Source organism: Euprymna scolopes, chromosome 2, assembly GCF_053919585.1.
Source record: "Euprymna scolopes isolate OS-2025 chromosome 2, ASM5391958v1, whole genome shotgun sequence".
Classification (NCBI taxonomy): domain Eukaryota; kingdom Metazoa; phylum Mollusca; class Cephalopoda; order Sepiida; family Sepiolidae; genus Euprymna; species Euprymna scolopes.
Window position 1 is genome coordinate 23,559,378 of NC_136483.1, and position 25,000 is coordinate 23,584,377.

Consider the following 25,000-nt stretch of genomic DNA (forward strand, 5'->3'; position numbering starts at 1 on the left):
GCACAAGATAAGTGCATAGTCCTTAATCCGCGGAGTTTCGAAGAAATACTCTCCTTCTCATCAGAGGGCAGGAATTAGCAAAATGCAAGATCGGATTTTGCATATAAAAGTATTTAATGAAACTACAAGTAAGTCAAAGATCTTACTTGGTTAAAAAAAGGACTATCCACTTATCTTGTGCTTCCTTTTTTAAAATTAAATATGTTTTTAACTCTTTTTCAAGATGTCTTTTAATATGTTTTATTAATCATTTGTTCATATATATATATATATATATATATATATATATATATATATATATATATATATATATATATAATACGCTTTATTTGTTTTTATTTAAGCAGTGATATGTTGCTACACATTTATGAGCATATTAATGCAAACAGTTAATGAAATATGTTAAAAAACACTTTGAAATGAGTTAAAAACATATTTAATCTGAAAAGGAAACACTAGATAAATGGATAGTCCTTATTCCGCGGAGTTTTGAAGAAATACTCTCCTTCTCATCAGAGGGTAGGAATTAGCAAAATGCAGGATCGGATTTTGCATGCAGAAGTATTTGATGAAACAACAAATAAGTCAAAGATCTTACTTGAAAACAAAATAAGTTAAGCAGAGGGAATATGGTAAAGAAAAAGGTGATTACACATTAATGGATAGTCTGGTGGAAGATAAAAAATCCAGTGACGGTAAAATCCAAATGTAAAACTTCAAGAAAGTTAAAAGAATTTCCATTTGTACAAGTAAAATCCAAAGAAAACCCGTAATTGGAAGAAGATGGTCCATAATAATCCAAAGGCAGAAATCCATGGAATAATTCACAAAAATCTGTACAAGGAAAAAAATATTAATAAAAGAAAAATAAGATGTACTTTTCACTCTACTTCCGAGACATAACTATAAATAAATAAAAATATCTGGGAAGAGAAAGGAGAAAAAAAAAGAATGATAAAGTTAAATATAAAATATAAAATAAAGGGAAACAAAAGTCAACCTGACCCAGACAGGAAATGTTAAAGGCGCGAAAATATATATAGGGCAAAATAATATAGGTCAACTGAAATGTACAGGTCACTTAAAAAAAAAAAGTGTCAGCAAGAATTGTTAAACGACATTAAAAGGAAAATAAAAATAAATAAATAAATACATAATAAATAAATAGAAAATAAATAAATAAAAAATGAAATATAATAAAAAATAAAATATAATATATAATATAAAATAAAGTAAAATAAGAATAAAATTAAAAATAAAAAAATTAAAAAATAAAAATAAAAATTATTTAAGGGGAGAAGATGGCCGGTATCTGCAATAATGATGGTGATGATAATAATAATAATAATAATAATAATAATAATAATAATAATAATAATAATAATAATAATGATGATATTAATGAGAATAATAATATTTCTCCTAACAACCATCCTAACACTAACAACACTCATTATCCCCTCTAAAATAGTCCCCATACAGACATTGTCCCACCATTTGTTGAACACTATGAACAAAATTCAAACTATTTAACTAATACAAATCAGCAAATTAATATTAATACCAGACCTCGAGCTTTTAATAAAGTACATACATATATCAGCGCTACTTCAACATTAATTAAGAAAAGAATATCAAACCACATTTCTTCTTTTAACAACCATATTTCTAATAGTAACCAAGGAACTGCTCTAACCACTTTAATTAAAAAACTTAACTCTAACAATCTTCCCTTCTCAATCAAATGGACTATTATAAAAAAAGTTAAGTCTTATACTCCAGGCTCTATGTCATGTCGCCTCTGCACAACCGAAGCTATAACTATAATTACTTCCCCTCTAAGTAACAATATAATAAATTCTAAAACTGAACTGATCTCTTTCTGTAAACATAAGTCCAAATTTAATTATGGCAATTTTGAAATTACATAGTTATTACTTTTACCCTTTATATAGATATAAAATATAGGATGGTTGTTAGGAGAAATATTATTATTCTCATTATTATTATTATTATTATTATTATTATTATTATTATTATTATTATTATTATTGTTATTATTGCAGATACCGGCCATCTTCTCCCCTTAAATAATTTTTATTTTTATTTTTTAATTTTTTTATTTTTAATTTTATTCTTATTTTACTTTATTTTATATTATATATAATATTTTATATTTTATTTTTTTATTATATTTCATTTTTTTATTTATTTATTTTGTATTTATTTATTATATATTTATTTATTTATTTTTCTTTTTCTTTTAATGTCGTTTAACAATTCTTGTTGACACCTTTTTTTTATTATTTTTAAGTGACCTGTACATTTCAGTTGACCTATATTATTTTGCTCTATATATATTTTTGCGCCTTTAACATTTCCTGTCTGGGTCAGGTTGACTTTTGTTTTCCCTTTATTTTATATTTTATATTTAACTTTATCATTCTTTTTTTTTCTCCTTTCTCTTCCCAGATATTTTTATTTATTTATAGTTATGTCTCGGAAGTAGAGTGAAAAGTACATCTTATTTTTCTTTTATTAATATTATTTTTTCTTTGTACACACTTTTTTGTGAATTATTCCATGGATTTCTGCCTTTGGATTATTATGGACCACCTTCTTCCAATTACGGGATTTCTTTGGATTTTACTTGTACAAATGGAAATTCTTTTAACTTTCTTGAAGTTTTACATTTAGATTTTACCGTCACTGAATTTTTTATCTTCCACCAGACTATCCATTAATGTGTAATCACCTTTTTCCTTACCATATTCCCTCTGCTTAACTTATTTTGTTTTCAAGTAAGATCTTTGACTTATTTGTTGTTTCATCAAATACTTCTGCATGCAAAATCCGATCCTGCATTTTGCTAATTCCTACCCTCTGATGAGAAGGAGAGTATTTCTTCAAAACTCCGCGGATTAAGGACTATCCATTTATCTAGTGTTTCCTTTTCAGATTAAATATGTTTTTAACTCATTTCAAAGTGTTTTTTAACATATTTCATTAACTGTTTGCTCATATTATAAGCTCTATCTCCTATTTGGTATTATCGAGCTTTTATATCTGGCTGAGATAATTTTATAAATATTAATTCTTTAATATTTATAATTTACTTTAATTTTACCATCTTGGATCATTTTGGTAAATTCAATTGTAATTTTCATTTTATATATATATATATATATATATATATATATATATATATATATATATATATATACATATATATATATATATATATATATATATATATATATATATATATATATATATATATCTACACACATACTTCTATCACTGTATCAACTTTCTCTCTCGAATTCACAATATCCTAATGTTAATTTAAGGGATCATTCATTGTTTACCATGAAACACTGTTCAGGGATTTGAAAACAAAACAATCTATTAAATCATGGCTCGCCAACAGTGTTGATCAAACACCATCTCCATTAATCACCAGAACAAAAAATGTTCCAGATATTGGATCTAGTTACCTATTCGTGATTAATTTGGCTAATCTATTCATGTTATAAAAAAATGTCTTCCTTTCCTGTAAGATTCGTCCGTCTCCAAACTCAAAATGGATATATTTTTTTTAATTTACTTGTGTTTTATTTATAAGATTTATTTATAAGATTAGGATTAATCCATTTTACTACTTATCACCCCCTACTATGTTTAGTACTTTATATATTTATATCCTTATTAAGTATTCACAGTTTCAACAAGACATATAACATTTTATATACATAACACATATAGATCCAGTTTCAACAAGACAAATTTTATAAATAAACAGTTCCTTGCAACAAAGGGATGGAACATCTTTCTTGGGGTTTTACATCTTGTCAAACAAGAAAAATACCTTCGTTCATCTGGAGTTTTGGTCGATGAATCTGTCATAGCTGAAATGAAGAATCCATCCCAAGGAATGACCAACAAGTCTCGGTTATATTTTCAGACCACTTTTATTCCAAATGCTTTCCCATTGGAAGATTGCATGGGTCTTAGATTCTGTTTCCCTCAGCATATAGTCGCTAGCTGACTCTGTTTTTAATGCTCCAATTGTCTTACTGACCACTAACTAACTCTGTATGTATCTAACTACTCGGTTGCTATTACATCATTCAGCTCACATTTTTTAATATGTGACTTTTAATCACGTTTTCTCTATTCCAATCTGTTATTTTGAAACTTATTTGTTTGAGTATTTTAACATTCATTTCGCCAAGGTTGCATTGCAGATTTTTTTGTTTATTGTTCTCCAAGATCCGTTCTAAATTCCAAAGACCTATGGACATATTTATCTTTGTACACAAACTAATTCTGCATATACCGACAAATAATAATATTCTTTATTTGACATTATAAGTTTTAATATCAATAGTCGATTTTCCTAAATCAGCAAGGTAACCTGGTGTCGTCCTGGTACAATCTAACATAGATAAATGATGATTTCTTTGTAAAAAAAACAAAAAAAAACACTATCCGAGCTTTTTTTAGATCACCCAATTAGAAAAAGTAATTTTTTAAATTTTAGTTTCAATAAAATTCACAAAATAAACCAAAGTTTAACAAAGGAATTATACAATTTCCTGCAGAACTATTTTCTACATACTTTTATTGCATATTTCTACTCTCCTTGATATCACGATGATGATCATGATCATCATGATAATGACAATGATGATGATGTAAACATTTCTTGAAAAGATGAAAACTTACAACTTGATCGGTTCATTGGTGGTTTTTTGCTCGGGTAAATCGTTATTAATTAGTAATAATCAACCCTCAAAACGTTTGTATCCATGGTAAATGTTGTCTATTGATTATCTTAGATACATTATTCAGGCAGAGATAGTGAGAGTGTACATCTTTAAGAGTTTACTTCTTTTACACATGCATTCTATTTCAGTTCTAAATCGATTCTCTCATTCCCAGCATGCCAATTGATACTCCCCCCCCTTTTTTGTTTTTTGTTTTCTCTTCCATTCCCACTGACAATTTTGAACTTTTCATATCTGAGCAAATTACTTTCGATTTATGATTCCTTCAAGACAATCTCCATATACAATTCTTTTTCAACTAACATGGATACCTACTGTAAGAGTGCCTGTGCATGGAATTTTTGTAGCAAGAGTTGCACAATCTCCAACTAAACCTCTCCTGAGTCGACGTTGTTAAATACCAGTAGCAAGTGGAGGTGCAGAATGACTGGAAACAATGCCGAGATAAGCATTTAGAATATCTAAATGGTCACCCACCTGGTACTAGCTAGGCTCAACACTGCTTAACTTTGGTGACCTGATGGTAACCGGTGTATCAACGTGATTATGCCATATAATTACTATTAGTATTATTTATAGTATAGTATTATTTTATCTTCTGACTAAGAAATTCATTTATATAAAAGCTCTATCAAAACAATATACCAGACAAAAAGGCCAAAAAAAATCCTATCAATGGTGCATTGTGACTTGAACGGTCCCGTAGAACCAATGGCCAGAGAACATTATAGATATGTGTTGAATTTCGTAGATGACCATTCAGGTTTAATAATGGTTTACTTTTTAAAGAACAAATCTGATACCCTGCTAGTAACTAAGAAATATCTAGCCAACATGGCCCCTACGGTGAAATCAAGTGTATTCGCTCTGACAACGGTACGGAATTCACCAATAAAGACTTTGAACTTTTACTAATTAGCCATCATATCAGGCATGAAACATCAGCTCCTAGACCGCCACACCAAAACGGGACTGCTGAACGTGTGTGGCGGACACTTTTTGAAATGCAAGATGCCTACTCATTGCAACAATATATTGCAACAGTATCTTTCTAGCACGGTAGAGAGAACCTACCTTCTTCGCAGCGATCTTGGCGATACTCTCGATGTAATTTTGATGGTTTCTTATAAGGTGATTGGTTTTATTTCACTATTACATTGAATTCTATTTATGCATAGTTTCTACATTCTGCATAATTAAATAGAATTAAAGATGAAAAGTTATAGCACGCGGAAATATATATATATATATATATATATATATATATATTAGTAACCTTGTTGGCATGTTTGCAAAAACTCTCTACCAAACTCCTCTCTGAATATTTGATTTACAGAGTTGAAATTTGATATACAGGGTATTTGGACCTGTAACACACTTTCGATTTGGTTTTTAGCAGACAAAATTTGCAGCCAAAGAGTAAAAATTGAAAACAAACAGTTGACCATGGCAGGGTAAGTTGAATTAAACATTACCACTGCTGCTATTTTTGCGCAAGTGCAAAATGAAACGTTCATAGCTTAAAGTCGCTTAATTTTTAACCTATCGTATCCATCTGTTTGTAGCTTAGACTTTAATGACACTGGTGAGATAAATAACGCCTATGTCTGCATGTATTATTAATCTCTCCACGTACTACGACTTTTCGATGTTCTTCTAACCGTACTTTCACCTTTGTATAGTTTTTCACATTTACATGGGATTTCATATATACAGTTCTTAGTCATCATTTTTTTCTGTAGGGGGTTTGACTCTCACAAGTAATAAGTATAGAGATAGATATACATTAATATATAGTAATAATTAGTAATAAATAGTGATATTTACAACGAGAAATAAAAATAGGTTTAAGACTCCTAAAATTCGTACTAGAATTGCTCTCAAGAACCCGTGGCGCAGTGGTTAGATTACTCAGAAAAATCAATTGTAAAAGTGATATTCTCCTGAAGGTTGAAGGTTCAATTCCCAGTGTGGACGACCGAATAAAAAATACATTTGCGAATTACTTAGGACCTCTATCCAGTCATGGCTGACAGACAAGAACACGCTTCCCCTGTAGTAATATAAAAGGTTCCGCTCAAAATTCCATCCAAATTCCTGAATTCGACAGAAACATTACTGAGTTTGACAAGATACACATGAAGAAGGTCGGAGGTTATTTCGACTGAAACGTTGTGAAAATCACACTCAAGATGAGAACAGTAGTCCGATGAATAATAATACAAATAACTAATCCTCATTTCAAAAATTCAGAAAGGTTCTATGTAGCGCTAAGCAATTTGGTTTTGATTGTAGCAGATACTACTCAAGACATATTTTTTTTATAACTTTTGAAATCATCACTATATATGGGATAAAGATCAATACAGAATTGGTTTTATAATAATAAATAAGAAATCTGTATGAAGTAAAAGCTAATATTTATGCATATTTTACGACCAAGCATATGTATGTATATATATATATATATATATGAGAAAGAGAGAAAGAGAAAATAGTTATATATAGTGATAAGAAATAAGACTATACTAAAAAATACTAGACTAACCGTGACCCGTTGGGTCAGTATGTTATATTAGCTATGGAATTCATGTATGAGTGTGATACTTGTGACGTAAAGAAAATAGTTTTTTTGACATAACAGAAAATTTTCTATGAAAGTATATTAAAAACGGACGAATCACTCAAACATGAAAAAATGAAAAAAAAATCCTCCTTATTCGTGTAAAATTACCTATTTTACCGAATAATTGCTCCAAAATCGAAAATTAAACATGATTTTCCTACGAATCAAACGCCAACGAAAGTCATTTAGCAGCAAAAACGCACATGAACTTACCGATGAGAAATATAAGAATGAAAAATACAAATTGGAATCCTTCAACCAAGTTATAGAAACTTAAAATCTAAAAAAAAATAATTAATAAAACCTGAAGCAAAAAAATAAGACCTAAATAAATAAAATAAAATAAAACTAATATTGAAACAAATTAGTAAATGTGTCAACAAATTCACAGTTCTCACACAACTATTTTGTATCTAGAGATGTAAACAAAAAATAAAAAAAGAAGGAAGGAAGAAAGGAAGGAAAAGGGACGAATAGCGAGTAGTAGTAGTAGTCTTGGCTTTACTACAATTGTTCTTATGTTTGTCAACGGGTTAAAGTTGTTTAGTTGTAAGAAAATAGCGACAGTATAGTTGTAATAAAGAATAGTTGCAAAACACCCCCACTCTTCCCATCTAAAATAATAATTTTGAAATAATAACGTTAATATTTCAGTGCGCAGGTCAAAATCTGCAAAAGAAGCGATTTGTGTTTATTTGTTTATGTTGCTATGGGTTAGTGTTTATGCACGCATGTGCAACCAGATGTCGTAAACCGGAAAGTGGGTTACATCACTTGTTACAAGGTCATTTGAGTTTTATAATTATATAGATATATATAAAAACATTTAAAAAAAATATTATATAAAAACAAAATAATATTAAAATTCATGTTAGAATTGTTTGAATGATCTGTGGCATAACGGATATCAGTGCTAAGTGATAAGCATTCCCAGGTGACAGTATTATAGAGGTTGAAGGTTCAATCCTCAGTAGGAACGATATGAAGAATACAATTATGAATTACTTAAGACTTAGTGACACACAATATGGTTTCCGCTCTGCAAGATCTACCGCAGATGTGCTGACGGTTATATCCCACAGGATTAGTGAATCTCTTGACAAAGGCTTCCTTTCTAGGGCAATTGCTCTTGACATATCAAAGGCCTTCGACAAGGTATGGCATAAGGGTCTACTTCACAAGATTTCCAGCTACGGTATAATTGGAAATGTTTTCTCAATCATTAAATCATTTCTCTCTGATAGGCTCATAAGAGTAGTGGTAGATGGACAAAAATCGGAGGCCTGCAATATAAATGCTGGAGTCCCTCAGGGGTCAATCCTGGGCCCAACTCTCTTCCTGATCTACATCAATGACCTCCCTAAACACATACTTAAATCATTCATTGACATCTATGCTGATGACACGACCATCTACGGCAACACATCAAAGGCTGTAAATGACAAAGTTCTCTCTGATTCTCTCTCCTCTGATCTCGAGCGCGTGGTTCAGTGGGGGAAGATGTGGCTGGTTACCTTTAATGCATCTAAAACCAAACTCCTATCCTTACATCATCAATGCTCTGATCCCCATCTGGCATCAATTGTGATGGATGGCTCTCGTCTGGGTGAGGCTCTGTGTTTTGACAAGCTTCTGGGTTTGACCTTTACTCCTGATCTGAAATGGAACACGTACATCAAGTCTGTTGCCAAGGTCGCTGGAAAGATGGTGGGATCCTTCTACCGCTCCAGAAGATATCTCACTACTGATGCAATTCTCTATCTATATAAAAGCCAAGTACGTCCAAGGATGGAATACTGTTGCCATATCTGGGCAGGAGCTGCTAAAAACAGCCTATCCTGCCTTGACAGAGTACAAAATAGACTTCGTGGCTTAGTGGGGGATGCCCTTTTCTCTACCTTGCAACCTCTCTCCCACAGAAGAGACGTTGCGAGCCTATCCTTGTTTTATCGTTATTTCCATGGCAGGTGCTCGTCTGAACTCCAATCTCTGGTCCCCTCTCGCCAATCTTTCATGAAAAACACCCGTCTAGCTGAATCCACTGTGAAAAATTTCCCCCACTCTATATCTGTGCCTAAATCAAAACGCGGATTCCATGAACAAAGCTTCTTTCTTAGAACTGCATGCCTGTGGAACTCTGTTCCGTCTGCCTGCTTCCCTCCGGACTACAACTTGGATGTCTTCAAGTCCAATGTTAACAAATTCCTAATAAACCGCCCCCTTAATTAAACACTTCATCAAATCTCCACACTAACGTAATATACTTGCAATAACCCTTATCACTGAGTGGCTTCCGGGCCTTGATAAGTGGTGATCACTGTGTAAAAAAAAAACAAAAAAACTTCTATTCAGTCATGTCTATCGGAAAGAGAAAACGCTTTCTTTCCCCGTAAGTTTAATAAAGGTTTCTATTTGAAATTCTGTGTGTGGAGTCTGACATAAACAATCTCACATTCGACAATATGCATCAAAAGAAGGTCGGAGGTTAATCGGCCGAAATGTTGTGACTATAGAAATGACATTACAAAAATACTGATTTTAAAACTATGTTTAAAGGACAAAGTACCTAAAGCAGTTTCTTTTATTTTTTTAAAATTATGTGTCAGCCATTTTCTGCAAATATTTTTTATTGTTTATTTCCAAATGAACAATGATCATCTTTAATCGATAAATGAAAGTTTCAATAAATTCCTATTTACTTGCCTCCATATCTGGCCAATTTTTGTTTGTTTGATTCATCAAAATTTAGACGTTGCATACAAAAACAAATATCTCACCATAAAATGGTGCTGGACCATATAAAATGGAGGGTCAAGGAGTATGGAAAGACCGAGCAGAAAAAGCACTAACCAGACCGTTGCTGGATGAGTGCAAGGAGGACTGGGACCTTGAGGAGACTTATTGTCACCCATATCCCAGTGAAGACCAATGATCTTCACCAATGAGAAATCAATGACAGATGATTGTTGTGATAACGCAAATTAATCTGCAAAGGTTGTCAAAAAAGGTGGAGAGTACTGGAGACTCCAGGAAATACCACTGGCTGTTTTCAAATAGATTTATTTGATGATGGCCTATGTGAGAACTTCTAGTGAGTATTAATAATAATACTCTGTAGATGACTGTACCGCAAACATGGGGACAAATCGCTCAAACAACTGGAGACTGTACTAGGACATTAAATCCATATCTTTGGGATATGGCGATACAAACAGATAAACTCATCCAAGCTAGAAAACCGGACGTCATAATAATTAACAAGAAGAAGAAAAAAACTGCCAAATTGTAGATTTTGTCATCCCATCAGATCATAGAATGAATAGCAAAGAGACAGAAAATCGAAACAAATATGCGGAAATCGCCAGAGAACTGAAAGGAATATGGAACCCGAAGAAAATCAATATAATACCAATAATTGTAGGAGCACTAGGAACAGTCCCAAAGAACTTGGAAACAAAATTAGGAGAAATCGGAATCAAGGGGAGAAGACTCAGACTAGGCAAAAAACAGTAATGCAGCTGAAATCTTAAGGAAAACTCTAGAATGGAAACTTAATCTACATGACAACCACTAACCGGTTATATATAGAAAATGCGACAGAAGTAAGACAAAAATGTAATCAAGAGAACTGAAACTGCAAAGTTATAAGCTGACTACTCAAAAAAATGATGATGATGATGATGATGATGCTGCTGCTGATGATGATGATTTTTTTTCATAAGCATATTGATTACATGATTAGGTTTTATGAATATTTTATACGTTAGTTTTAATTGATGTTTGCCTCACACAACTATTCGATATTTGTATGCGATATGGAAGCCTTCTATTTGCTATTTCATAAATAATCAAAATGAATCTAGTTGCTTTATTTGCACGCATCAAAGCCCCGTTGCTAATAATAGATACGAGTCTAGACAACGTCCACAAATAATACTGAAGATCGTTTGTGAAAACCCACTTTCCATTCATGCATGCAAGTTAGCAGCAGCTTCAAAAGAATTAGAAACACACACGCACCTTGACTTGCTAATGGCAGCTCGAACTGTACAGGTGAAACACAGTGATCTCTTCACTTTAGGTAAGTCCAAATCTCTAGTTTTTTAAAACTCTTTTTCACCCAAAACAAGACAGATTACCACTTGGACATAAGGAGCTACTATTTTGGATTGAGTCTTACAACAGTGAGACATCTAGAAACCTCAACAGTGAAGGGGGGAATTTTGCTGCTTGTTGGGTTGGTATGTCAAGTGGGCACAAGAGCTATGAGGTTTTTTTTTTTCACCACTTATCAAGGCCCGGAAGCCACTCAGGGATAAGGGTTATTGCAAGTACAGTACGTTAGTGTGGAGATTTAATGAAGCGTTTACTTAAGAGGGCGGTTCATTAGGAATTTGTTAACGTTGGACTTGAAGACATCCAAGTTGTAGTCAGGTGGGAAGCAGGCAGATGGAACAGAGTTCCACTGGCGTGCAGTTCTAAGAAAGAAGCTTTGTTCATGGAATCTACATTTTGATTTAGGCACAGATAAAGAGTGGGGGAAATTTTTCACATAGTTCATCAGAATACATATTACCAAAGAACTTGTAAAACAAACACAGGGATGCAACATTGCTGTGATGGGACAGGGTTTGGAGCTTGCCCAATAGTGTGAGACCTGTGAGATTTTTTTTTTTTTTACACTATTTAAGAGGAAGAGACTAGTGATAGATGCATCAGCTCAAATGTGGCAACAATACTCCATGCATGGGCGAATGATGACTTTGTAAGGATAGGACAGTTTCTGGTGCGAGTCATTTTCTAGCATGATAGAGGGAGCCCACTGAAACATTGTGGTCTTTTAGTGTCTGAACCTTGAAACGATTTGAACGAATGCTAAAAAGCAAATGGCTCTAATTGCCACACTCTTTCTTTCTTAAGATCCACTTTTTTTAAGATCCACTTTCGTTTTCAATTCTAAAAGCAAGTTGGTTTTCACAGGAATGTGTTAATTCAAACTATTTTTAATGAATAAAATCGTTTTAAACCCAAAAAGTAACAAGTCTATGTCAATGTTATAAGCCCCCTCCCCCAACTTAAAAACTGATATAAAACAAGCAACCAAAAAGAGAAAGAGATTTCACCAGCCAGCCATAATAATGAAGGACACAAGAATCTAGACTCCCCCCCAGTGCCTTTGACAAACAGATAAAAATCTGATGACCCACTAAGTACCAAGTTTTCAATTTTGACTACTTAGTAGCCCTTTTTTCCGGATGAAAATCAATTAAAAAGTCTTCCACATGTCTGAATAATCTATATACCAAATTTTAAGTCTGTAGATTAAAAATTGGTTGAGTATATAGGTTGAGAAGTGTTCTCATATACACACACGCACACACACATTCTGACTTTTATAGATATATAGATAAATTATACATATAAAAATGTTTTGTTAAAAAATACTGTTTTTTCTTAATTTTTTATTTGCAAAACTCTGTTTATGTTTTAATTAGCACTTACTAACTGGTGACCCTGCTATTGATTCAATGTTTTGTGTATTTTCAGTATAACGTGTATATACTTCGTTTTCTTCTTTCATTAAAACATAACTTTTATACACAATATTAAATGTTGGTGTCGTTCTTGGCAATATCCAAAGATGCTATTGTCGTTCAAAATGGCTTCTACTAAATACAGAGACCACTCCACAGTCTATTTGTCTCAGGTAAGCCTAAATTTCTAGCTTGTTAATCAACACCAATTTCTACTGCAATTTAATTTTAGCATTTGAATTGTTTCTTTTAATGTAGATCTGAATATGGTTCTGCTCGACCGAACGCAGACGATACTTGTGTTCTTCACTTTGGTTTTTTACGTACAAAACATTTCTACAGATTGTTCCACTGTTACGTTCCACCGACTTAAAGGCAATTATATCATTCAACCTCTCACCATGCCAAGCGCCTTCCAATCAATTGAAACCAATCACCGAAATATGTGCGGGCGTCTTTGTAGTTCGAAAAGATTTTGCAATGTTTGGACATTCACACCCGGAAAATGCCATTTGTACCATTCGATGAAAGACAGTATTGAAGTGGTAAAGGCAAAAAACCTTGATAGCGAGATTTACTATGAAATAAACGAAGGTAAGTTTGTTTTTGTATAGGGGAGGCATCGCTTATCAAATCCTGAAGGTCACTCAGAAATAAGGGTTAATGTTTGTCAGGTGATCAGCGATACACCACCGTGATAATAGGTAGAGGTGACAATTTGGAAAAATTTGCTTATTTAAGAGGACAGCTCAACAATAATTTGTTTACATTGAAGAGGGTTTTAAGAAGTTGACTTCTAATGTAGCTATCTCTCGTCCCCCTCGCCAATCTTTCACGAGAAACACCCGTCTGGCTGAAACTACTGTCAATAATTTTCCCCACTCTTTATCTGTGCCTAAATCCAAACGTAGATTCCATGAGCAGAGCTTCTTTCTCAGAAGTGCACGATTGTGGAACTCTCTTCCGTTCGCCTGTTTCCCACCTGACTACAACTTGGGTGTCTTCAAATCTAACATAAACAAATTCCTGACAAACCGCTCCCTTAAGTAAGACACTATCAAATCTCCAATACTAATGATTACTACAATACTATCTCATTGATTACTGTACACACAATAACCATTATCCCTGAGTAGCCCCCGGGCCTTGATAAGTGGTGACCTCCATATGAAAAAAAAAAAAAGAAGCTATCTCTGACCAAGTCTGAGCTCCAGTCTATGGTCCCTTCTGTCCTGATTTTCATGAAAAACACTCGTCTAGCTGAAACCACTATCAATAATTTCCCTCACTCTTTATCTGTGCCTAAAACTAAACCGAGATTCCATGAATAAAGCTTCTTTCTTAGAACTGCACGCTTGTGACGAATCCATGCTTAGATGACATTTCTAGTAATTCATGAGTCAGTTATTTTTCCATCAGTATCCGGTTTTAGTTCTTTTATGTGTGTTGTTTGTAAATTTGTAAATCGATTGTGATATATCCTATTTGGTTTTATAACACCCCCTTCAAAAATGATGGAAAAGAAAAAGATTATGCTTCGCCAGTGTTCTCAGTAATATTCATAAAAAAAAATAGAGGATTGCATCAGTAAGTTAATTGTTCATGTATAAATGTTGTAAACCCTCTCTCTGGTCTCTGTTCCGTTTTCCTGCTTTCCAACTGACTACAATATGGTTGCCTTCAAGTCCAACATAAACAAATTCTTGATGAACCATCCCCATAAGTAATCCAATTTACCAAATGTCCACTGCTAACGATGACTACAAAATGTTCTCCTTGACCACTGTGCACTTATTAACCCTTATCCTTGAGTGGCCTCCGGGCCTCTATAAGTGGCAATTACTTTGTAAAAAAACGTCTTTTTATTTATTAGTCTTTCTCTTAAGTCTGTTTTTATCACTTTCTTTTGTTTTGTTTTTTTTCGCTTTCTCACATGTGAACTTCTTTTTTTTTTTTTTTCTATTCATGTTCACCTCTAACAAGATAGATTGCCACTTGGACGTAAGGGGCTATTATTTGGGACCATGCCTAGGAAAGATTAACAAGATGTTGGTTTACATTACATTTAAATTTCTGCATATCAGTACAGTTAAGGAAGCAGGTAGCAAGAAGGGAATTCCAAAGTCTTGCTGTTCAAGGAAAGAAACTATTAGAGTAGAAAGCTTTCTGGCATTTAAGGATCTCAACAGTGAAGGGGTGTGATTTTGTTGCTAAACATATGTCAAGGATATGTACATCAAGGGGGCACAAGTGAAGATTGTTCATCAGAGCACACTCCGTTAAAATACTTGTAAAACAGGCATAGGGATGCAACATTGCAGTGATGAGACAGTGGTTTGTGCTTAGTTGACAAAGTGGGACCTATTAGATTGAAAACTCTTTTTTGGACCCTATCCAAAAGGGAAAGGACTAGTGGTAGATGTACCAGCCCAAATGTGGCAACAATACTCCGTGCATGGGTGAATGGTGGCCTTGTAGAGGTACATGATAATCTTGGGTGTGATTAGGTTTCTAGCACGATAGAAGGCACCCACCTTCCTTGCAGCAGCCTTGGCAATGTCCTCAATGTATTTGTTCCAATTTATATTGCCTGTGAATGTTAGGCTGAAGAGTTTGAAGGAGGAATTCTCAGGTAGGGTGTTATTTGTCATGGATATCGGTGGTTGGAGAGGCTTCTTGTAATGGTTAAAAGAGAGCAGCTTAGTCTTGCTACTTCATCTGTTCTACGTCTACTAGAAGTTTTATCCATTCTTTCAACATGCTCATACTATTGAAATCTATGTAACGTGCATCCAGGAGATAAGCGCCCGCGTGTTTGCATGTTGTGTGGGTACGTGGGAGAGACGGATGAGGGGAAAAAGACTTACCTCGAGACCAGCTCAGCGTTACCGACCAAAAATAGAAAAGAAAGACCAAGATGGCGGCCGCCGTCTTTTGTAAAGTATGATGTCTCGCAAAGTCACACGAATTCTCGGAATATGCAAATTTAGCCGACCTAGAACGACGATAAAAGCGGGTGAGGGGAAAGGCGTGGGGAGTGACGATTGAGTTGGCTGGGGAATCGTGTGGCTGTTGCTCCTTGTGCCGTGTTGAGGATATCTTACCGTGTTAAAGAGAGAGTCGGGCGCCATCTTGAATTTTTTCTTACACTTTTTCGTTACATCTAGTGTCGCCTTGTTTTGTTTCTCCCTGTATTTAGTCAAACTAGGAATTATGGTACTTTATATCAAAGCGAATGTTTCCGATTTACGGAACAGACTGGAAATGGCTGAGCAATCGCCAAACACGCAATTAGTATCGGAATTAAATAAAACGATATTTTCATTGCCCCTGACTTTAGGTTAAGGTCACCACCCCGCAGCTCACCATCTTCCTGTTCCATGTTAAAAATGGGTATAATAATTTTGTTGAAATCATAAATGAATCAACTGTATTTTTTTGTTTCCTTTTTTTTTTTTCCAGGAGTTTTTTTTTTTTCTTTCAACTTTATTTTTTAAAGGGTTGACTAAAATATATTTAACCCCTAACAATAATCTGAATTCTAACCTACAGCCGTCTGCATTTCTACTTTTAATTCATAGCTTTCAAATGATAAACTGCTTTGGCGATTCTCGGTTTGTTCTGAAAATTGCAATCCGAAACATTCAAGTCGAAGAAGGATGATGATGATGATGATGATGATGATGATGATGATGATGAAAATAATAGACTACACCCCTCAAACAAAAAATATATTATCGTGTCAGCACTAAACCAAATAGTTGAGAAAGGTCAAGGAGGATGGAAAGACCGAGTCGAAATTTGACTTAAAGCTCATACCCGAGTTTGACGGGTCCACGTCCATCGTCGACTGGGTTGAAAGGGTCGAGATGACGTGCGACCTTTGTGAGGTGAAAAGGGTACACACTGTGATTCCCCTGAGATTGGCTGGGGGTGCCTTGAGTGTATATCAGCAACTCAGTGCTGCCGAAAAGGGAGATGTCACCACAATTAAAGCTGCGCTGTACAAGGCATTTGCCATGGATCCTTGTACGGCCTATGAAAAATTTGCTTCCCGAAAACTTCTACCGGAGGAAAGCGTGGACGTTTTCTTCGCTGAGTTAAAGAAACTCGCAGTTCTGTTCGGTGGAGGGGTGTCGGAGCGGACGCTCACGTACGCGTTTGCGGCGGGCCTTCCCACTCGGGTGAAGCAGCTACTGAGAGCCTCAACCAGCGTTTCAACAACGACCATGGAACACTTGATGAAACGTGCTCGAGCCATCATCATAGATGAGGAGGACCTGGGGGAACCAGTTGTGATGGCGACACAGACAGGCCAGATTGGCGCTCGGGAGATTCCGAATCAGAACCCTGCAAGCAATGGGAAATGTTTTCGCTGCGGCCGACGCGGACATTTTGCAAGGAATTGCACCAACAGGGGGCGTGTGCGCTGTTTTAAGTGTGGCGGTTTGGGGCATCTAGCCCAAAACTGTGCGGGAAACGTATCAGGGGAGAGGACGTCAGCGCCGCTCTGCTCCCCAAGCAAAATTTGAACAAGGCGCAACCAGTAATGACCGTCTACGTAAACAGGATACCCTGCTCAGCACTTCTCGACTCAGGCTGTTCGCATACTATAGTGAGCACCAGGCTGTGTCCAAGTTGGACTAAGAGGAAGATAAAAGTCACCACGATAGGAGGCGAGACCCAGACATGCTGTGGAGCTGGAACTGTCAAGATCTACACGGACACCGGTGCAGCCACTAAGATCAATGTGCTCGTGACCCAAGGAAATCTCCTGGGGTTTGACCTGTTGCTCGGATACGATGCCATCAAGGCGCTGGGGGGAGTCGCAATTCATCGGGATGGAAAGGTGCGATTCTTAGAGGCCCCAGTGTGTGCAGCTCTCCATATCGATCGGCCGGATTTTACAGTGGACTACGACTCGCGCAAGAGGGCCTGGATTGCATCTTGGAAGTGGACCGAGGAATGGCACCGACTAAACTCAAGAATGGGGTTGCAGAGTACCCTATACCCAGTTAGGCCCGAGCAGAATACGAAAGGGAACTAAAGGCGTGGATCCAAGATGGCTGGTTAATCCTCTATCCTGAGGACAAGCTTGTGCCTCCCAAGGGTCTAATACCCTTGATGGCAGTAGTCCAGCATAACAAGTCGAAAGTACGGCCCGTGCTGGACTATAGGGAGCTTAACAAGCATATTGAAGCCTACACTGCCGATGCTGACATATGCGCCAGTAAGTTGAGGGAATGGCGTCAGAAAGGCACTAATGTCTCGATATTGGATTTGCGAAAAGCCTATTTACAGGTGCGAGTTGATGAGACGTTGTGGCCGTTCCAGACAGTTTGGTTCCAGGGGCAGAGGTACTGCCTTACACGCCTTGGCTTTGGCCTAAATGTGGCACCACAGATCATGAAGACTATTGTCAACACAGTATTGTCCCAAGAAAAGCTCATGAGGGACTCAACGTCAGCTTACATTGATGACGTATACGTCAATGAAGATGTACAGTCTGCGTCGTGTGTCAAAGAAAAGTTGGCTCAGTTTGGTCTGGAATGCAAGAATCCCGAACGTTTAAGGGAAGGAGCACGTGTATTGGGATTGGATGTTTATGAAGAAGATGGCACCCTACAATGGAGGCGTGGCAGTGAAATTCCAAGCATCCCCAACCTCGTTACAAGGCGGACCGTTTTTTCTTGGTGTGGAAAACTTGTTGGTCACTTACCGGTCTGTGGCTGGCTCCGCGCAGCTGTTGGTGTGATTAAACGCAGAGCAAATTTAACAACCACGGGTTGGGATGACATATCCGATGATGTCCTACTAACTCTGATGATTAAAGAGACACTGGAGAGAGTGAACAAGAAGGACCCTGCCTGTGGGCGGTGGTGTGTTAACGGAGACAACGTAGGTGTGTGGGTTGATGCCAGTTCTTTGGCGTTGGGAGTATCGTTGGAGCAAGGAGGAAACGTGTTCAAGGATGCGTGTTGGCTGCGGCCCGTAACAGATTCTCAGCATATCAACCTGGCAGAGCTGGACGCTGTTGTAAAGGGGGTAAATCTGGCCCTGCAGTGGCAGTCTAAGAAGTTGACCTTGTACACAGATTCTCTCTGTGTCTACCACTGGGTGTCTGACACACTTTCAGGATGGACACGAATCCGTACCAAGGCAGCAAGCGAAATGTTAATACGGAGAAGGCTAGACACGCTAAAAAACCTGGTATCTGAGTATGGGCTATCACTGAGCGTCACTCTGGTGCCATCACATTGTAATCATGCTGACCAACTGACCCGTGTACCTCACAAATGGTATGAAGCCGCGAAGATGGGAATGGAGATTACTGCTCGATCTTGTGCAGTTGCAATCGACCCATGTCAAATACAAAAAATTCATGCACAGAGCGGACATCCGGGTATCAAGAGGACCCTTTATTTTGTGAGGCGTGCATACCCAGCAGTGACCAAGATGGATGTCAGACAGATCGTCAGAAATTGTGAGGCTTGCCAGTCTATTGATCCTGCACCAGAGCGATGGCAGAAGGGTCGCTTGGAAGTTGAGAGTGTGTGGCAGCGGCTGGCCATGGATATTACCCATTACAGTGGCAAGCCCTTTCTAACTCTCATTGATTGCGGGCCTACGAGATTTGCGGTGTGGCGGCAGATGACCAGACAGGATTCAGCAAATGTTGTTCGCCACCTATCATCCATTTTTTTTGAGCGAGGTGCGCCGGAAGAGCTCCTGACTGACAATGATACAGCGTTTTGTAGCCAGCAAGTTCGGCAGTTGTTAGATGAGTGGGGCGTCCGACTACAGTTGCGATGTGCACATGTGCCATCAGGAAATGGCATTGCTGAAAGAAGCCATCGCAGCATCAAGAGAATTGTTGCCAGGAAGCGATGTACTATTGCGGAAGCAACATATTGGTACAACATTTCGCCAAAGGACGGGACGTCCCCTTCAACCGCACCTGCGAATGCTATTTACACGTACCGAGTCGGAGTGAAGGGAATCAACACTACGCAGCCAACCGACAAGGGAACATATAACAGATATGAAGTGGGAGATCCAGTGTGGGTGCGGCCTCCAGGAAATCGGTGCACCGACAAGTTTAAGCGAGGACAAATATCTGGAGTGATTAGCCAGCAGTCTGTTTTGGTCGATGGAACCCCACGACATGTGCGAGATCTTCGCCCAGCAACCGAGGTGCGTCACACAAATACAGAAGAAAGCAGTGAAGCGTCTAGCGATGAGCTGCCGATGCACGGATTCAGTGAGCCCCTTCCAGAGACTGATAGCGATACTTCATCTGATGAGGCAGAACCAGATCCAGAGCCCGAATCTGAAACAGTGAATGTACCTCTTCGCAGAAGCACACGCACTAAAAGGCTACCACCCCCCCCAGTGCTCTCTATGTGATCATCAGATCAGGGGAGAGTGTAACGTGCATCCAGGAGATAAGCGCCCGCGTGTTTGCGTGTTGTGTGGGTACGTGGGAGAGACGGATGAGGGGAAAAAGACTTACCTCGAGACCAGCTCAGCGTTACCGACCAAAAATAGAAAAGAAAGACCAAGATGGCGGCCGCCGTCTTTTGTAAAGTATGATGTCTCGCAAAGTCACACGAATTCTCGGAATATGCAAATTTAGCCGGCCTAGAACGACGATAAAAGCGGGTGAGGGGAAAGACGTGGGGAGTGACGATTGAGTTGGCTGGGGAATCGTGTGGCTGTTGCTCCTTGTGCCGTGTTGAGGATATCTTACCGTGTTAAAGAGAGAGTCGGGCGCCATCTTGAATTTTTCCTTACACTTTTTCGTTACAATCTATTCTTCTGTACATGTACTGCCCAGATTTAATCTTGCACTGACGTCATCAGAATTAAGCAAGTAATCAGAATTTATGCTAACAATTGTATACAATATCTATTGCATTTCAGCATTTAATAACCCTTGAATCAAGATCAAAGGGTAGTATCTGTTCTTCAGATGCTGCACTTCAATTTCTTGTTCTCTGTCAGTGGAGGAGAAATCCTTCATGACTGAGACAATTTTTATTTTTGTTCCTTTTCTCCACGTTAAAAAACGACCCTGGTGTCTAACTCTCTCCCGTGGGGAGGAATTGTAAATAGGAACCCTTGAATGGTGTGTTATCTAAAAGTGAGGAACTAGACAAGACACGCCCACAAAACTGATATATACATTTTTAGCACTATCTCGGACAGAATATGCACACACGTTTTTGTTATATTCGTTCTTTTATAGGTCACCAGGAACAAACTTATTGGGGGGGTCGACATTTAGAGTGATTTTCTTTTCTATCAACCTTTGGTGTGAAAATCAAACTAAAATACACTTTTTTGGCTTTTCTACAAAGTGTAGTATCTGCCAATGAATTAAAATAAAACAAACGACATTTTATAAAATTTTATGTTTACAAATTTATTTTATTGTATTTATATATATTTTTTAAAAAATATCTAAAAAAAACACGATATGATTTGGGAATCTTAAGTAGGATGATCCCCGGTGTGCTTAAGGTATTGTGGTGAATGGGAACTTTAGCTAGAATCAAGCATAGACTAGCAAAGGTACAGTGACGAGAATATCTATAGATGCCCCTCCTCCCCAATTTTTGAGTGGCCTTGTGCCTAATTTTGTGTTTATTTCTGTTTTGTTTGCAACTTTTCAGAGTAAATAAAAAAATATATAACTCAAGGTGTAGTATCTGTTTTTTCCTCTGTTGGGAATAGAAGAGATGAAAAGAGAGAAGATAAGAAAGAGATAAACAGAAGAGGAATAGAGAGATGTAGAAAAAGAAGTTTTAAAAGAAATATGCTGCACTCACTTTTTAACTTGTTGTTCATGCCTTTCCTGGGCAACACCGGGTTACCACGTATATTATAAAACGGACAAACAAAACTGATTATTAATGATTAATGACTGATTAAAAATCAAATATGTTAAACTTAAATAGAAACAAAACCTCGTGCTAAAAATTGAATATGTAATATTTTCAAGCGATTTTATTTCTTTTATAATGTGAATATTTTTTTGCTATTTATGCAGTATAAGGACTGTGCTATCATCAAAATCCTTCGGACAGTGTATGGAAAATGTTGGAAGGTGCCAAACGAGAGTTTTGTGATTTATTTTTGCACAAACGCTGGCCATTTTTTTTTCAATGAAAAATTAATTAGAAAATCAAAATAAATTTTTGAAAAATTATTTCATGAAACTTAAATTAGAAAATAAAAAATTAAATCCAGAAAAAAAAAACACTCATTTTAAGGTAAGTTTCATGAATAAACATTTGTTTTGAATAATTAAAAAAAAAACAACTGATATCAAACAAAAACGTTTTCTATATGACTTTTTGTTTTAAATGATTTTTTATGATTTTTGTCTTGTTCAAATTAAGATAAGTTTTTAGATCTTTTTTTTATAATAAAGTAATGATAGCAAACTAATATTTTCTTTATATATTTTTCTGCATTAAGATTAGGGCGCTCAGATTTCGATAACTTCTGGCGTTTCCTGTAAACCCCCAGACGATTCCAGCGATAGCCGTTATATTGTATAAGCACTATTATTTTAATCTTGAAAATATTAGTAATAATGAGAAGACGTTATTCAAAAGACATACGAGTTAGAGATTCCTAATGATGAACTACTTTGATATTTCTTTTTATTTACCAGGTAAATATTGGACAAAGATATTTTTCGTCGAAACAGGGAGTGGAATTAATGCCAGCAACTCTTTTCTGAGGAATGACACTTATATCAATAAAAGTGTCTCAATAGCGCAGAATTATTTTCGGAGTTTTTGGATTGATGTTTGGGATAGTTTGAAAATAAAGAAGGTAAGAATAACAATTTTTCGTTGTCTTTTCAATATGAGTTCCTGGAATCTTTTAATTCTTGTATGACAATTGGACAAATCTTGGTTATTGTCAAGCAAAGTTCCTGAACACTTGTTGCAAGCTTGTCAGACTAAAATCAAAAATCATAAAAAAAGATTTATCCAATACAGATTATTCTCAAAATAGCTTTCTTATTGCTTATTAAGATTTATTGAAATTTGCGCGAGCCTTTTCTAGTCTCACACAAAAACACACGTTCACATTTCAAGCTATATTACTTGTCATATACATACGCGCACACAAACATATGCGCCCACGTCCACACACGTACATATATTTACGTTCGCGTACATACACTCACATTCACGTGTATATACACACGCTAACGTACACACATGTACTCACATATACGCACACGTACGCACACAAGGACAACGTCACTTCCCTTTCAAAGGAAATCCACACATATGCAAAAGACCACCGGAAACACCTATAAAAGAAAGAGCAATAAGCAGCTTCTTCCTTTTTCCGACCTGCCTTTCCGAGGTGGTTGGTCGGCGCACTAGCCACCGCCGTTTCGGCAGGCGTGTGCATGCGCGTACCTCACACCACTTGCTACTATGTGGGACAAAAAGCTATCAGATCGTAGGTACACTTTATACGCTTTCTATTTCCATAACCTGGATGGACTTTCTCACTCTATCTCCCCTTTGGCTTTGGTCTATCAAAACAGACATGACGCTCTACTGAGCTTAACCCTCTCTTTCTACAGGCCGGCTTGCCACTTCGCGTTTCTCTATTGCATTCCCCTTTCCTTCCACGCGCGTAGACGTCAACGGCTGAATGAACACGTGTACACCCAAGACTTTCATTTCTCAACAGAAAATAAACAACATGTTTATTTTATTCCAGCATTTGAGTTCTTTGTTTCCTTCCTTCAATTCGTTTCATTATTTTTTTCTTGTAGCGAGTTAGGGTATTTATATATCCGAGTCCCCTACAAATTAAAAAATAAAATAAAATAAAAAAACTTTGGGGAAATATTCTGTATTGGATATGTTTGTTTTATGAAGTTTGATTTTAGTCAAACAGACTCGCAGCAACTGGTAGAGGACTTTGCTTGACAATAACCCAAATCTGAAGGTTAATAAAAGCATTTTTTAAATTTATTTTATTACATTTTCACGCCAAACTAGGCACATTGCCACTTTGATGTAGGGGGCTACTATCAGGGACATGAGTTGAAGGGATACTATGTAGGGAGTTGAGCAGTAAAATATCTGTTCACATTACACTTGAACTTCTGCATGTCAGTACAGTTGAGGAAGCAGGGATCCGGAAGAGAACTTCAAAGTCTAGCAGTTCTAGGGAAGAAACTATTGGAGTAGAAGGCTTTCTTACATCTAGGGATCTCTACTGTGTATGGGGTGGGACTTTGCTGCTTGTCGAGTGTATTTACGTCGAGGGGATACAAAGGCTTGTAGTTCGTTGGAGCATCCACCACTAAAATACTTGTAAAATAGTCAGAGGGATGCAACATTTCGTCGATGGGACAGACGTTGAAGCTTAGATGGTAGTTCAGTACCTATCAGGTTGGCAACTCTTTTTTGAACCCTGCCCAGGAGTGAGAGACTAGTAACAGATGCACCAGCCCAAATCTGACAGCAATAATCCATAGATGGGCGAATGGTGGCTTTGTTGAAGTACAGGATTCTTTCAGGTGTAAGTAACTTTCTAGCACGCTAGAGAGAGCCCACTTTTTTCGTAGCAGCCTTGGCAATGCTCTTGATGCATTTGTTCCAAATCATGTTTCCTGTGAATGTTAAGCCGAGGAGTTTGAACAAAGTACTTTCAAATAATGTATCTTTAGCCAGAGCTATTTCTAGTTGAGAAGGTTTATTGTAATTATTAATTGAAACGAGCTTATTCTTGGCAGCAGTGAACGTTACCCATTTTTGACCCCATTCCACTACAGACTTGAGGTCTTCCTCTAGGGTTTCCACAAGTCTTATGGCAAAAGTGCTCATTACAATCGCTAAAACATATTGGCATTATCGGATATTTATAAATATAATATAGTATCACTAGAGTTAAATGATATATCTAATGGCAAAAGTACACCGTGAAATAGATGATATAAATATGCTCCAACATGGCATTCACAGGATAAAGGGCTTTACAATCTTTTTTAATTAGGTTTTATG

General features: G+C 36.6%; 1 protein-coding gene across 2 annotated transcripts in view; it reads left to right on the top strand.

Annotated features, from left to right (window-relative positions):
- Positions 1–25,000, top strand: part of LOC145241412 (uncharacterized) — a 45,329-nt gene that overhangs the window by 2,563 nt on the left and 17,766 nt on the right. The window contains exons 1-3 of one of the 2 annotated variants that reach the window (XM_080104345.1): positions 11,397–11,497; positions 13,209–13,544; positions 22,633–22,796. In XM_080104345.1, coding sequence (XP_079960471.1) covers positions 11,449–11,497; positions 13,209–13,544; positions 22,633–22,796 — 549 coding nt within the window. In that variant the 5' untranslated portion in view covers positions 11,397–11,448. Of the gene's footprint in view, positions 1–11,396; positions 11,498–13,208; positions 13,545–22,632; positions 22,797–25,000 lie in introns of those variants that run through there. The other variant, XM_080104355.1, reaches the window with a different exon arrangement.